The sequence below is a fragment of the Trachymyrmex septentrionalis genome, unplaced genomic scaffold (genome assembly GCF_001594115.1).
Source record: "Trachymyrmex septentrionalis isolate Tsep2-gDNA-1 unplaced genomic scaffold, Tsep1.0 scaffold67, whole genome shotgun sequence".
Taxonomy (NCBI): Eukaryota; Metazoa; Arthropoda; class Insecta; order Hymenoptera; family Formicidae; genus Trachymyrmex; species Trachymyrmex septentrionalis.
This window is the reverse complement of record NW_017305852.1, coordinates 440,956-456,731: the sequence shown is the minus strand read 5'-3', so window position 1 is coordinate 456,731 and position 15,776 is coordinate 440,956. Positions and strand designations below refer to the sequence as shown.

The 15,776-nt window shown below is 35.1% G+C and overlaps 2 protein-coding genes across 5 annotated transcripts; both read left to right on the top strand.

Moving 5' to 3' along the window:
* The first annotated feature begins 3,031 nt into the window (after positions 1–3,031).
* LOC108753260 (striatin-3) lies at positions 3,032–11,617 on the top strand. 2 transcript variants are annotated; one of them, XM_018494706.1, is made up of 11 exons: positions 3,032–3,862; positions 4,257–4,360; positions 5,250–5,450; positions 5,625–5,832; positions 6,035–6,193; positions 7,279–7,417; positions 9,215–9,339; positions 9,426–9,604; positions 9,729–10,060; positions 10,284–10,595; positions 10,714–11,617. In XM_018494706.1, the coding sequence occupies exons 1-11, from the start codon at positions 3,569–3,571 to the stop codon at positions 10,881–10,883; spliced, it is 2,223 nt and encodes a 740-aa protein (XP_018350208.1). In that variant the 5' UTR covers positions 3,032–3,568; the 3' UTR covers positions 10,884–11,617. The 2 variants fall into 2 exon arrangements, with proteins under 2 accessions (XP_018350208.1, XP_018350207.1); XM_018494705.1 differs by having other exon boundaries at positions 6,032–6,193.
* Positions 11,618–11,958: 341 nt separating this feature from the next.
* LOC108753238 (lysM and putative peptidoglycan-binding domain-containing protein 2) lies at positions 11,959–15,482 on the top strand. 3 transcript variants are annotated; one of them, XM_018494654.1, is made up of 5 exons: positions 11,959–12,445; positions 12,596–12,885; positions 14,177–14,326; positions 14,407–14,530; positions 14,841–15,071. In XM_018494654.1, exons 2-5 carry the CDS (start codon positions 12,709–12,711, stop codon positions 14,996–14,998), a joined length of 609 nt encoding a protein of 202 aa, XP_018350156.1. In that variant the 5' UTR covers positions 11,959–12,445; positions 12,596–12,708; the 3' UTR covers positions 14,999–15,071. The 3 variants fall into 3 exon arrangements, with proteins under 3 accessions (XP_018350156.1, XP_018350154.1, XP_018350155.1); XM_018494652.1 differs by having other exon boundaries at positions 11,960–12,445; positions 14,407–14,534; positions 14,841–15,482; XM_018494653.1 differs by having other exon boundaries at positions 11,960–12,885; positions 14,407–14,534; positions 14,841–15,482.
* Positions 15,483–15,776: the final 294 nt, after the last annotated feature.

Genomic DNA, 15,776 nt, shown 5'->3' with positions numbered 1-15,776 from the left:
AAGTCAACAAAGCGGCTAGCCTGCGCGCTGAGTAAATGAATACGATTAGTTGTTACTGTAAGAGATAAGCAACACGAGAAAAATATCAGGGCATTCCGAGATTTGAATCGAGGCCTAGTCTCCTCCATATTGATAGACTTCCGTACTGCCACTGAGCAACACAGCTCAGGGCCTCTATTCTTGAAAAGTATTGCATACGAAAAACTAGGGAAATACTATAGTATGCGTTACATATTATAGCATTTCTGTAGTTTATCATTCGCGATACTTTTCAAGAATAGAGGCTCTGATGCTGAAATCTGATGAGGCGTATTTGCCGCGTATTGCGTAACCACGTAATCAATTAGAAGTGATCCGCTGCAGTGGTTTCATGTCTTACTGATTACTGATTGGTTACACGGTTGCGCAGCAAATATGCCTCATAGGACTTCAACATGACCATAGACATAATATCTCTATGACCGTGGTTCGATTCATGCTGACAATAATGAGCATCGTTTGTCTTTGTTTAACATTTGACAAACAATAAGAATGATTTTTAAGCGTTGTGAACGTGAATCGGACCGCAGCCTAGACTGAACATTCGAGAAGAGGGGATAGTTCTTATGCTGGCCCAAGTGCGTTCTCTCTCGTTTCATGCATGCACGAGAGAGAACGCATCTGAGCCGACTATGAATGCGTTCTTTTCTAAATTAGGGCTACTCTCACTCCCTAAATTTCTAACACTGCTCGGTCTAGAGATACTATGGCCAGTATTTATAGTCGGTTCTTATATTCAAGATTATCTTAAATTTTGAGGTGTCACAAACCAATTAGAGGGCCGCATTAGCGTCTTAAGACATTACTTAAGATGGTCTTGATCTTAAAATAAGAACTGATTATGAATACCGGTCTATGTCTATGAGCATGATGCTGATAGTTTATCTGTGTGCCTATTTCCTGTAAATTTCGTAAGGCGCGTTCACACCTTGACGGAAAAGCAGAAAGCGGAAAAGCAGTGGCTAATCAGAACTCGCGCTGGTAATAAGTAGTACGTAAAAAGCCGAAATTGTCGACTACTAACATAAGTTTTAAGCTGCTGCTTTCTACTTTTCCGACAAGGTGTGAACGCATCCTTACATTACTTATAGATCCAATCAATCACATTTAATCGCTCGGTGAGCAGGCTAGCAACTCAAACAGACTTTGTCTGGCTTGAACGCACTCATTGGGTGCATCCAGAAGCACAATCGCTCACTGAGCACTGATGCCTCCGGAAAATATATCTTTAGAATAAAAACATCGGTAAAGGTGTACATTTATAGAATATCGCGTGTGGCGATTTTAGTTAGTTTTACCATTAGTCAGTTTTTGCATCTGATTGGTATATTCAAAGATAGATTGAAAAATAAGATCAAACACTTAGTGAGCTTTTGTACACTCGCGGATAACAATGCCTTTAGTCCGGATCTACAATAGATATTTTAGGTCTTAAGCCATAAAAAATTGATCAATCGAATACGAGAAGAATAATTAATTGTGATTCGTCCATTTCTTATGGCTTATGGTTTAAAAATCTATTGTAGATCTGGGCTTACACATTTAAGTGTTACCTCTCTGGTGCACCTAATGTTACCGTGCATTTTACTAACTTTGAGGCAAGCATTTAATTGGTTGTTCTGATTTATTTTGCCACCATTATGCACAATGGAATATTTTGCATTCTTATATCATAGACCTAAAGATTTTAACTTATCAGAAATCGTATATCGTGGAATACAGTTTCTGATAAGTTGAAATTTTTATTCTCCCTATTCTCTATTCTTTTGATTATGCATAGCTTCTAAGGGAGCGTTTATATTGGCCGTAATCGTATGCTGAAAAAATTGACCAATCACTTTCAAATATTCCCTTCCTATAGTCTGAGATTCTTATAGAATGAGTGGGAAATACTTGACTGTGATTAGTTAATTCTTACCAAAGGTTGGTGTGCAAGACAGCCAACAACATGATGAGCGCGTTCACCGAATTGAATAGTTAGGAGAATGTTTGCTATGCCAACCAGATGCAATCACGGAGGAATAAGGAGATCATACTCAAGGTTTGAAAATGGGCTCGAAACACGGTCGGAAAACCCATGGAAAATCGGACCAATGTGATTTTAGTGCCATCACGCCTTGCGGGAAAAGTTGGAAGTATTGACTATTACATGGTCACAGGTCACACTATGTATATATGTATGTAATAGTATGTATGTAGTAATACATAGTGTGACCTGTGACTATGGGATAGTTAATACTTCCAACTTTTCCCGCAAGGTGTGATGGCATTAATCACATCTGCCAAATTTTCCATGAGTTTTCCTACACCGTGTTTCAAGACTTTTTTTGTGACCGGCCGCTTGAGTTTGATCTTCTTATTACTCCGTGAGATGCAATGCTTTTGGATGCACCTACTGTGTTCAGCGTGTTTGACAGTTGCGTAAACGCTCGCTGCTATTGATATATTCTTCTAAATCTAAAATGCTGATTGGGTGTTCTAAAAGAATACATCAATAACAGCGAGCGCTTACTTAACTGTTGAGTCCGCTGAATGCAGCCAATCGCTCACTGAGCGCTCAGTGAGCTCTTTCATTGAATTGGTCTATATTTTAGGATCTAACGGAATATGCCAATCAGATGAAAGCGCTTATTAAGCACTCAGTGAGCGGTTGTCGTTCTGAATGCACTCATTGAGCTCTGTTAGTGAGCTCTTTTAATTGACATATTTTGTTAGATTAAGAAATATAGATCAAGCAGGTGCAAGAGTTCACTGAATGCTCAGTGAGCAATTATAGTACTGATTGCATCCATTGGGAATGATGGATTGATTCGCGACTTAATAGGCCAATGGAAACAGACATCGTAGCAAAAATTATGCCTTCTATAATAGGGTCGCAAGTCGTAAGAAATTGACCAGTCACAGTTAAGTGTAAGAAAAATAATTGGCTATGATTAATTTCTTATGGCTTACTGCTTACGACTCTATTATGTAGAACAGGCCTTAGGAAAATAAATTTGTGTAATCCACTTAGATAAAAGATCCGCAGCGCGCGACGGTGACAGTGGTAATAAACGAGTCCATCAGTACCGATAAAAAGGGCGATTTCAAGCGACAATGCACACGAATCGGTCGGCAACGACGACAACTGGCAAGATGCTCTGAGCCACTCTGAGGTGCTCAGAACTGGCTGGTGGATATCATGAGGCATGCCGCACGGTAACTTTCACCCGTTGACCCGTTGACGTACAGGGAAGCCGACGTAACAGTAGAAAAGAAACGGTCTCCCGTGCTGATTGCGGTCCCTTCCGAGTTCCGCTTTTCCGGAAGCGAGCATCGCGCAGACTTGTGCACTCTCAAAACAGCATAGAGCGGGTCTGTATGAACTTTTCTTCGTCGCTCGCACAGGAGTGTCGGGTACGACGGCCACTGTGTATAACTGCGTCCGCATGCGTAATAATTGTCTCCTTACCCAACGGGCCGATCGAAATACATTGTCCGACCAGAGAGCACTCTCGGGGTACTCCGCGAAGGAAGGGATGTTGCTGTAATGGCCGCCGTGTCATTCATTTCAATGAAGGTGCCGAGTCAGTTTTGTGGTGCCACAATGGAGGATAGCTGCAGCCCCGCGTCCCAGAATCACAACGGCCAGCTGGCCGGCGGCGCGAACGTTTCTCTCACCAACAACAAGCATCAGGGCGGCAGCGACAATGGCAGCAACGGCGACGCCAAGGACCAGCGGCCGCAGTATTCGATGCCTGGCATCCTGCACTTCATTCAACACGAGTGGGCCCGCTTTGAGCTTGAGAGGTCACAGTGGGAGTTGGACAGGGCGGAATTTCAGGTACGGGCCCCCGTAACGACGATGCGGTGTTCGTGAATCGCGCGCGAAGGTGCGCTAGACAATCGTCCGCCTTATTGTCACCTTAGCTGTCATGTGACGGAAGGAGGCACATAAGGAAGTACAGAACGAACGTTACTTGCATTGCTAACGCAGATGAAACGCATTAACAATGCAATAGAACGTGTTAACAATTAATTTGTGAAGCTTCAGCATACACTTATTGGCGTTAATATTGTTTAGATTTGTCTTAACTCTGTCAAAAGCGTAGCAAGTGTTTCTTTTTTTTGGAGCTACCCCAACTTTTTGATGTTTACACGTAGAATATATGAGGAAGTTGCAAAAGTAACACTGCTGTTAATGCCACATTGGTTTAACTTTTCCTGGTATTATACAGGCTAGGATAGCTTTTCTTCAGGGTGAAAGAAAAGGACAAGAAAATTTGAAGAACGACCTTGTGAGGAGAATAAAAATGTTAGAATATGCACTTAAACAAGAAAGGTAAATAAATAACTAGTATTTAACTGTGATAATATACAATACATTGATGGCTGTATCGTTTGTATCATTTGTATATGAATGACATTCTTTGTTTTTGATAATATTCCATTTAAATAAGAATGCACCAAATTTTTGTAAAAAGTTCTGTTTTTCAATAATATCAATTTATGGTTTTATCAAAAAGATAAAATTAATTAATTTGTAAAAAAAACATTTAACTTTTTGGAAATTTTTTTTAATAAAATTATTCATATATGAATAAATCAGCAGTCAATGTTAAAGAGGAATTTAATAAATATTTTTGCTAGCATTAATGTTTAAATTTCATCGTTATATATAATATATATATATACATTTTGATAAATAATATTGGTATGTATGTATGGTATATATTATATACAGGGTATCCAGTAAAGGCTACAACAAGATTTAAGGATAGATTTCTGAGATTTTGAGATAAAAATCCTAATACCAAAATATTGAGACTATAATAGTTTTTGAATTATAAGTATTTAAAGTTAGTAATACTACAGTAATATTATTATTATTTAAATTTTGGTATTAGGATTTTTGTTTCAAATTAATCTCAGGAATTTACCCTTAATTGATAGTCTTTATTGGACATGTATATAAGTGTAAAAAAATATTTCTTTATTTATTAAAAGAATACATTAATATATTATACTTTTATAAATTATGATTATTATGTTCACAATGTGAAATTAGATGAATTTGATTTGAATTTATTGAAGTTTCCATATACATACAATTGAGAGATACAAACATAAATATTATGCTGTAGAATTATCATTAGACTGATTTGCTTCTATAATTTATAGTAACATTTATTACAATGATCTTACAATGTTACTTTTTGTAATTTCTACAGAGCGAGGTATCATAAATTAAAATATGGTACCGATTTAGTAATGCAAGATGTCAAACCACCTCTTTACGAAGAAGGTACCTCGTGCAGTATCTCTGGTAGTGGTAGTGGTGGTGGAGGAGGAGGAGGAGGAGGAGATGGAGAAGCTTCATTTACTTCTGTCAGTAATGTTAGTTGGAGACAAGGTCGTCAACTTTTAAGGCAGTATGTATAAGAAATCTTTTAATTTTAGAGATATTTTAAAATTTGTAATTGCTTATAAATATTAATATTAATATTTTTGCATTTTTATTTTGTATTTAATTTTTGTAGAAAAAGACAAAAAAAGAAAAGTATCTAATTCATAAAAAGATATTATAAATGTTTTTTTTTTTTTAGGTATTTGCAAGAGATTGGATATACTGATACAATAATAGATGTACGGTCAAACAGAGTACGATCTTTGCTTGGCTTAAACAATAACACAGACACAGAAGAGATGAATACTCCAGCGTTAAATGGAAATGAAGGAGTAGCACAGGATAAGCAAGAATATAATGAAAGTCTCTTACTCCGAGGAAAGCAACAGCGTCCTCCCAACAAAAAGGTAGAAATAAATAAATATATTTATATTTTTTAAAATTTGAAATAAAAAGAACTTGAATTACGTGAATGATAATTAGCAAATTGCATATATCTAAATAAAAATTTTTAATGAAATTTGCAAGTTATAATAAAAGTTTAAAAAGTGATGAAAATACCTTATATATAATTTCTATATAAGAAATGTGATATTCCAATTCTAGCAGCAGCCATCTTCTATAGCAGAGGCAATGATATTAGATACAGAAGCGGCTGTTATAGCGAATTTCGAATTTTTGCGTCACACAGATATGGACATGGAAGAAGAGGAAGGAGACGTAGAAGACGAAATTTACGATGCAAATACAGATACCAAACCAAATAAAGTAAATTTCAATTATTACTTTATATATTTATTTTATATATTATATATTTAATTTCGTCATATATTTATTTATGACATGTGTATTTTATAAATATGATTTTTTCAAAGAGTTTCTAGGGTAAAAATTCAGAATAGGGGAGCATCCCCTCTCAATGACCTTAATCTTGACATATGTTGTCAAGGTCATGACCTTGAGTGACCTCCCAACAGGTTTCAGCCGTCGGTCGCCTTTCGTTAAAAAGTTGTTGACACAAAAAGTTCTGTAAAAACAAAAATTCTCTGCTTTAAAATAAATTTCCTGCTTTAAAAAGTTGTTAACAATGAGGCAAAAAAAAGTTCTGCTATATAAAACAAAAATTCTCTGTTTTAAAGTAAAAAAGAGAAAGTCGCTTATTCTTTTTATTGTTATTTCATATGTACTTTGAGTATTTCTTTTTTAAATTAAAGATACATATTTGTCTATGTAAACTCTACATCCTTTTTTCGACTTTCTAAGTCGACTGCGAAGCGACTTTCTTTTTTTATTTTAAAGCAAAGAATTTTTGTTTTATATAGCAGAACTTTTTTTGTTAATACTTTTTAACAAAAGGCGACCGACGGCTAAAACTTTGTTGGAGTTCAGGGTCATGACCTTGACAACATATGTCAAGGTCAAGGTCATTGGAGGATGCTCCCCTAATCTGAATTTTTAGTGTTTCTAGGATCGTTCATGTGAACACACAACAAGAAAGAAAAAAAAGCCTTTAATGATCGAGCTAAATTTTAAATGCTCAAATAATTCTATGCGAATTTATATATTATCTATGTAATTGTTTAAATTGCATACCGAATTGATTTTTCGATTTTGAAACGCAAACCGATTGAACTACAGTAGTAATTAAATTGCTTAGCAATTTACTATTATAATTTGATGCTCATAAGCATTTTTTAAAAATCTTAATGTTGGATAACATTAAAATCTGTAAATAATTTTATTACGAAAAATATTACCTCGACCGAGAAACCCGAATCTCTAGCATTCTGTATGAGCGTTCCAAGTCTTTAGATCACCGAGACGGATATATTATTTTTGTTTTTGTCTTGCAGGCATCTATTCCTCTTCTAGCGGAGGATGTTGATACAGATGCAGAGGCAGAAGAAGTGTTAAACGAATTAAACCTTCTCACAGAAATCGAAGAATCACCGCCTGGTTCTATTCATTTGGAAATGAATTCTTCAGAATGGAGTAAGTAGTATCCATAGTAATTTACATACATTTTTTAGATGTTTCTATATTTTCAAAATGTAAATCTTTGTCACATACACCTGCCATAATACTTGTAAATAGAATGTGCTAAAATTTGCAACTTAAAATACTATAGCAAAAAAATTTTTTTAAAATTACAAAAAGATTTGTAAATTTTTATTTTAGAAATAATTTTTAAAATAATAAGGATTTAAATATGATCAGTAGTTACAAACTACGTTTAGATAGCCACTTGCCCATGAGTATGTTAGTGAATACTGGTGAATGTGCACTTTAGCATACTCAATGTTTATAAGTGGTTGTAGTCAAGACGTAAAGTCTGTGATTGTGTGTGTGACATAGATACTTAAACTTTTATATCTCAGAAAGTATTCCTTAAAATAAAAATTTATAAATAACTTTTTTATTTAATTTTTAAAAACTTGCTATAATATTTTGAGTCATTAATTGTAGGATATCTTGTATATTTGCAATGTAATATATTTATAATATTATTGAGTTTGTGAATATGACCGCCCTTTCTAATAGGTTCGCTAGTGTCACTGCTTACGCGTGTACATTAAAATGTCAATACTTGTATTCGATAGTACTTTGTGTCAGCTGTCAAACGCAGTGTGTGACATACGGTTGAAGCGTAAACAACAAGTATTTTTATCGCATTGAAAATGTCGGATTTTATTCCAAATAAACATCATTTGCGGGAAGTTTTATTGCACAAGGAAAAGTGCAGCGAAAACTTATCATTTGCTTGTGGATATTTACGGTGAGCATGCTCCAGCAAATACAACTTGCAAAGAATGGTTTCGACGGTTTAAAAACGATGATTTTGAAGAACATGGAAAACCACTCAAAAAATTTGAAGACGCTGAATTGGAAGAATCATTGGCTGAAGATTGTTGTCAAACACAATCAGAATTGGCAACAACATTAAATGTCGATCGATCAACTGTTGCAAAACGTTTGCGAGCAATAGGAATGGTTCAAAAAGCTAGTAACTGGGTTCCACATGAATTAAAAGACAGAGACATCGAACGTCGAAAAACCATTTGTGAAATGCTGCTTCAAAGACAAGAAAGAAAAGGTTTTTTGCATCGAATAATTACTGGAGATGAAAAATATATAGGATATATTATGAGAATCCAAAACGCAAAAAAGCCTAGGTGAAGTCAGGTGAAGCCGGCCCATTACAGCCAAAGAAAAATATTCATTGTGCCAAGGTTATGCTCTGTATTTGGTGGGATCAGAAAGGTGTTGTGCACTATGAGTTGCTGAAACCGTCTGATACTATCACTGACGATGTTTACCGACGACAAATGCGTTTGAAGGTAGCTATAGAAGAAAAACGACCAAAATGGGTGAATAGGCATAGCAAATTAATTTTTCAACATGACAACGCCAGACCGCATACTGCAAAAGTCGTGAAAACATATTTAAATGGACAGGACTGGAAAGTGCTACCCCACCCGCTATATTCGCCAGACATAGCTCCTTCAGATTACTACTTATTCCGGACGATGTAGTCAGATCTTACAGGAGAGCGATTTACTTCTTACGAAAGCATCAAAATTTGGCTTGATAATTGGATTGCCTCAAAAGACCAGGACTTCTTCATGCAAGGAAATCTGTAAATTGCCTGAAAGATAGGCGAAGGTTGTAGCTGCAGATGGAGCATACTTTGAATAAATAATTATTTTATTTTCACAAAAAAGGGCGGAGTCATATTCACACACTCAATATTACGGTTTACAATTTACTAATCTGATATCTTCCCTGAAGATGCAGCATTACATAGAGGATTGCAACCAGACCCGAGACGCCCAAATAAAGAAGGTGATTCTACATTGGAATTAGGAGAATTAGAACAATTATGTGTTAACAATGACGCAGAAATATCATATGATGTAAGTTACCACAATCCTTCCTATATTGCACAAGATGATTCGATATGATTCATTTATGTTCGTAATGCCGTTGTTTTATCTAACAGATGGTTTCCACTACAAAAGAGACGTTCAGGAAAACATGGAATGCGAAATATACGTTACGATCGCACTTTGACGCTGTCAGGGCACTCGTCTTCCATCCCACAGATCCAGTCCTCATCACCGCGAGCGATGATCATACGCTGAAGTTATGGAATCTTCATAAGACTGTACCAGCGAAAAAGTTCGTAAATTTCATATTTGGTCATGAGAATAACTGTTTAATTGCAATATCTTATTTTAAAGATATATGCTATATTTACACATATATTGTGTTTATTATTATATCCTTTTTTATCTTCTTGTAGGTCAGCCTCGTTAGATGTAGAACCACTTTACACGTTTAGATCACACACTGGTCCTGTATTGTGTCTGGCCATGTGCAGTATGGGCAATCGATGTTACAGCGGTGGTTTAGACGGCAATATTCATTGCTGGACACTTCCATCAGCTAACATTGATCCATACGACTCGTATGAACCAAGTGTCCTTAGTCATACATTAACAGGACACACGAATGCTGTTTGGGGCTTGAGCATGTATTTTCGTACCATGCTGTCATTTAGTGCAGATGGAACTGTAAAATTGTGGGCCCCACAGACCCCACAACCTCTTCTCAATACGTATGTTTCAGAACAGGGTACGCAAACGTTATCTAACATTTTAAACAACAATGCGCTATTAAATCATGATTAGCAAATAGCAAATTGTATGTTAAATTATGTTAAATTGTAATATGGGACTTGTGTCTCGAATTCGCACAGCTTTATCTAGCAAATATTGATCAAATGTAAGTTCATCTCTGTGTTGTATATTTTTAAGTGATTATTTGTCATAATAGTTTCTTTTTTCTTCTTTTATAGACGGTATACCGACTTCGGTTGATTTTATCAGGGACGACCCGCACAAGCTGGTCGTAGCTTATGAAGGAGCTTGCGTGGTATTTGATACTGAAACCGGCGCAATCGTGGCACGACTCGAGGCGAACGAGACAAAAGGCGTGAATCGCGTAGTAGCACATCCTACGTTACCGCTCGTTGTAGCTGCACACGAAGATCGGCACATTCGATTTTACGATCACCGGTCAGCTACTCTTGCTCACGCAATGGTAGCGCATTTAGACGCAGTTACTAGTCTCGCTGTGGATCCTCATGGTTTATATTTACTTTCAGGAAGTAAGTAAGAGAGAAAACCATGATTAATTTTATCGCGATAATTTCGTAACACAAAACTCAATCAATTAAAAATAAAAAAATATACATTTTAATGTACTTCTTATTTATTGTTGCACAGGTCACGATTGCAGTATAAGATTGTGGAACATGGACAACAAGACTTGCGTTCAAGAAATAACAGCACATCGGAAGAAATTTGACGAAAGCATTCTGGATGTAGCGTTCCACCCATCACGACCGTTTATAGCGAGCGCCGGCGCCGACGCTCTCGCCAAAGTGTTTGTGTGAAATGTGTAAAATCCAAGATACACTCGCTACATCAAAATAATTACTATTACATCAAATCGAGCAGTTTTTGTACTCGTATTCATTTTAGATAGCCTTATATAACTTTATGTGTCCACACCGTACATACGAAACACACACACACACACACACACACACACACTTCCGATATATTTCCGTTGTAACTCTAATTGTTCTACAATTTTCGAGGTACCGATTTATAAAGAAATCAAATCGCTCGTGTAGTTATTCATAAAGAAAACGAAAAGAAATTATCAATAACTCTTGTCTGAGACACAGTTATCGGGGAAAAATAATTTTAAATGATATGAACGCTGCTTGTTGATGTTCGATCATCATTAAGTAGCTGATAATTATTTGGAATAGCGGGGAGGGGTATCATGTAGAATATTAGCCGATATAGTCCTGATAATTAGAGGAACCAGCCCCTTACCCACAGAATCCAGGAAGTACACTGCCGCGGTAGCGTAATATTTATCCTTACGTTAACTATTTATTACCAATATATATCGCCGTTACTGTTGCACAGCTACTGGGGATTAATACAATCGTAATAATCGACTATACAGTTGCTATAAATGAATAAAAAAGTATATATATATATATGCATAATTAGTCTCCCATTACACATAATTTTTTCCTGCTGCCTTATATATTCATCGAGGCTAGCATATAGTAATGATAATGATGATAATAATAATAATCGTAAACTTAAATAGACGTAATATTAATAACAATAAATTATAATTGTGTGTTTCTCTCTCTGTAATATATTGTATTTAAAAATAGATAACTGTGTAACGTATTATAATGAACATTTTTTTATTAAAATCTCATTCCACATTATTTTCTTATTTTACATTCCCAGACAAATCTTAGTCATCCTGAAGCCCCCTCCTCTCGCTCGTAAGCGAGTAAATCCATTTTCTATTACTGTGGTAAACAAACGGGGTCATCGCAACAAAAGCGATTGATCGTGTTCTTCAAGTGAGAAAAATTTCATGCGATATGATTTTTTTCCCGTGCGTGATGGCACATAAAACTGGGTGCGTCTCTTAATATTATATTAGGGGAGGAAGAGGATAATCCTTATGAATGGTTTTCTTTAATAAGCGCGAAATAAATTGGAGTATGAATTTGTAGAATTATTTTCCCATTATTCTCGGGACAGAAGAACAATTCTACAAATTTACTTCACTCATCTTTCACTTTCTCATTTTGCGCATAATATCATCTTTCAGCGAACGCATCGCAATTATTGCTATATTTCAAAGAGAGAGAAGAAAAAAGAAAGCACTCTCCCATTCAGGCACGATCGCGCTAATCAGCTGAAGCTGAATACGATCAGCCATAGAACACAGACCGCGGGCGATCTCGTGATTCCCCGTGATCCGACCGAATCGAGGACACAAATCAAACCGAGAGCCGTTGATGATCCTGAGAGAAATGACAAAGTTTTCCGTAGACGCGTGTATGCCGTGCCAGGCATGAGAGCTGGGCGCTTACTTCAAGTTCCTCGAGTGATTTGTTGTTCCACGCGCCTCGTAAGTGGTTAGGTCCTCTCTACAGTCTCGTCCTCCCGTTTGCTTACGGGGAAGCTTGGAGGAAGATAAGATCAATGAAACGACACGAAATTCTTGCGAGGTGTCGTCGACAATCGAAAAATAAAATCGTCTAATCCGTTAAATTCTCAGACAGGTTATGTGAGATTCGTGCGAGTTTGTCACTCGGAGACGTGCAATCCGAGACGTACGTCCGCGAATTATGGTACACCCCGGTCCTTCGTGAGCGTTCCGGTGGCCTAACGATGGAACGGAACGGTGCCAGAGAGATGGAGGAGCGCCGATGTATTCGAGATACTGGAAGAGCCCTGAAGAAGTACGGAAGCACAGCCAAGCACATGACGCGAACCGAGAGCTTGGTGAAGCACACAGTGTGTCCTACGGACACCCTTCAAGGAATAGCCCTTAAATACGGAGTTACGGTACAATTCATCCATGTGCAGTGTCCTCTTATTTATTTGTCTCAATATATATTGTGTTTATTTGCTACAACAATGATACAATTCTAAAACTACATATCATTATTTAGTTGTTTGTAGAAAAAGAAAGAGAATGAAACATTGTTATATTATAAATGAACGATGTATCTTTTGTAAAAGAATCCCATAGAAAGTCAAAATGCTTAGAGATGCTTAATACTTTTAAGGCTTCCACAGATACTTTCTATATAGAAGCTATGTGTTCATGGATTATCTCTGTGTCCGTATCTATTTTTGGAATGCCAACATTAGAGATACTTGTAATAAATCTCATGGCGATAGGATTATTTGTATTATATTAGATTAGTGTATATTAAAGACTGTTATACAATTGAAATTAGCAAACTTACTTAAATGTTTGTAAAAGCATACAAACATTTTAAACAATTAAATATCTAATAATGATATTGTATATTTAATAAAATATACATATTTTATTGTTAAAATTTATTAAATTGTACCGCATTTTTAGATACTTTATATAAATTTGCTTTGATAGAAATTGGCATTTCTCTTATTTGTTTAAACATTTCTTAATCTATTTCACCTAATATAATTTATATAAAGCCTTTAATATAAAGAGATACACTTGCATTCCATTGACTTATGAAATAAGTGAGAAAGAAAAAATCTACAAGAAAAAAAGAAATCATATAATACAGAGTATAACTTTTTTAATTGAACAGAAACTCAATGCATAAATATTAATTAACATTTATAATAAAACTTTAGGAAATTCATTTTAGAAAATCTTATTAGAGCAAAAACTTGAATCATCTTGTTTACTGTCCAAATTTGTTCATCATATTGTCAATGAATTCATCTAGTGTCAATTGGCGTTTGAATTTAAATTCTTTTGCATCTCCTGCAAATAACTCTGCCAATACCCATAGACACTTCATGAGTGTTAAATCCACTCTGATATTTTTTAAAATATACTAATCTAGTTATGATGTTAGTGATCAAATTCACTGAAACAATTGCATTGAGAATTATAACAAATAGTACAAAACTTATATTACTTCCGTCTTACCTTTCGTAATTCTATTGAGCTTTAAACTTCATTGAGAAATAAAATATTTAAAGAAAAAATATATATGTTATATTTTTTCCGGTGTATATTACAATTTTTATTTTATTGATTTGCTGGAGATAATATTTTAATCAATATTTTATTTGCTCCAAATAAAAAATGTTACCTCTAATGTAAGATTAACATTTCTAATTCTTACAGACAGAACAAATAAGAAGGATTAATAGATTATGGGCATCGGATAGTTTATTTTTACGGGAACATTTGCTTATTCCTGTCAGTGCAGACAGTCCCGCCTCTATGTGCAACGACGAATTGGCAGCTTCTGAAGAGCATGATGTCCCTCCAAATGTAAGTGAAGTTTGGAATCATCAATAATTGTCACTTTATCCCTTGATACATATGCCTTATGAATATGTTGCAATTCATAGGTATCTAGTCCTTCTTCGATATCGTCATCTATCGACGATGAAGGTTCAGTTAATGATTTCTTAGCTAAGATGGATAGTTCGATAGCCAATGCCAAGAGAGACGTCAAACGCACTCAAGGAAACAGTGAGTAAGTTATTTTCTATGCCTTATATACACATTTGATAAAATTTACATATTTTTTAGCATATGTTTTATATAAAAAGTGACCATTTAATAAAAATATGAAAGGCAAGTTTATAGAAAACAAAAATTTCTCGAAGATTAGTATTTATAGTTTTTATATTTAAGATTATCTTAAGTATAGTCTTAAGATGTAATAAGCCAATCACAGGCTGATATTCATAGTTCGTTCTTACTTTAAGACCGTCTTAATTAAGGTATTAATTTTTTAAATTCCAAATAATATCTTTACGTCTATAAATTATTTTTACAGATTTTGCACTGACGGTAATGACGTTTACGTACAACGACGGCGTGGGTCTGCTAAATTGCGAAACTCATTTCCCACATCGAATACCTATTCAACGTCCTCCTCTGACTCAATCAGACCAGTGTCCTCTAGTGATATGCATAACTTTCCAACTGCTGTAGTTATGACGCAAGGAAGAAGAGTAAAGACTTCCTTGCAAAGACTCGAGCAGCAACAAGATGAGATGTTTCAGTTGTAGCGTCTAAGTTTCATTGGGCTGTAATATCCTGTGTGTCGATTGTTATTAAAAAGCTTGTAGGAAAGGATGTACTGTATATCAATGCGCGAATAGGAGGTTGCTTTTCATGTCTGACGTTGGTTGATCCAGTATCACTATATTACATATATAGTTTAATTAAATTAAACTGCATTGCGCTCTCTTTTACATTGAAATATCATTCACGTATCCCCTAGATGGTTTAAACAATATTTTTGTATAATAATGATTGCACTAAAGCCATATTCCGGTTTTACGACTTCTTCGTCGTAATGATATCGTGAATGAATCAACTGACTTTTATATATACGCTGAACTGTTTTACATAACATTGCTTAGTGGACCATATGTGCCTTGAATATAAAACTGCGTTATATAAGGGTCCCATTCATGCTAAAATTTATACATATTTTTTTCGAATATTTTACATTCTTTTTTTTTCATTAAGTCACTGTGATGAATTACTTAAAAATTTGACAAAAAACCAAAAATAAATTTAAAAAAATTAATTACATAGTGAAAATGAATAGTGCAAAACTATATATGAACAAAATGTAGAATCTACTTATTTGAAACGCGACTTATTAAACTAATTGTTACACTTGTTAATAAAAATATATTTTATTTTCTCTCTTAGCAAATCTTATTGTAAAAATTTTTTTCACAAGTGATAAAAAATATAT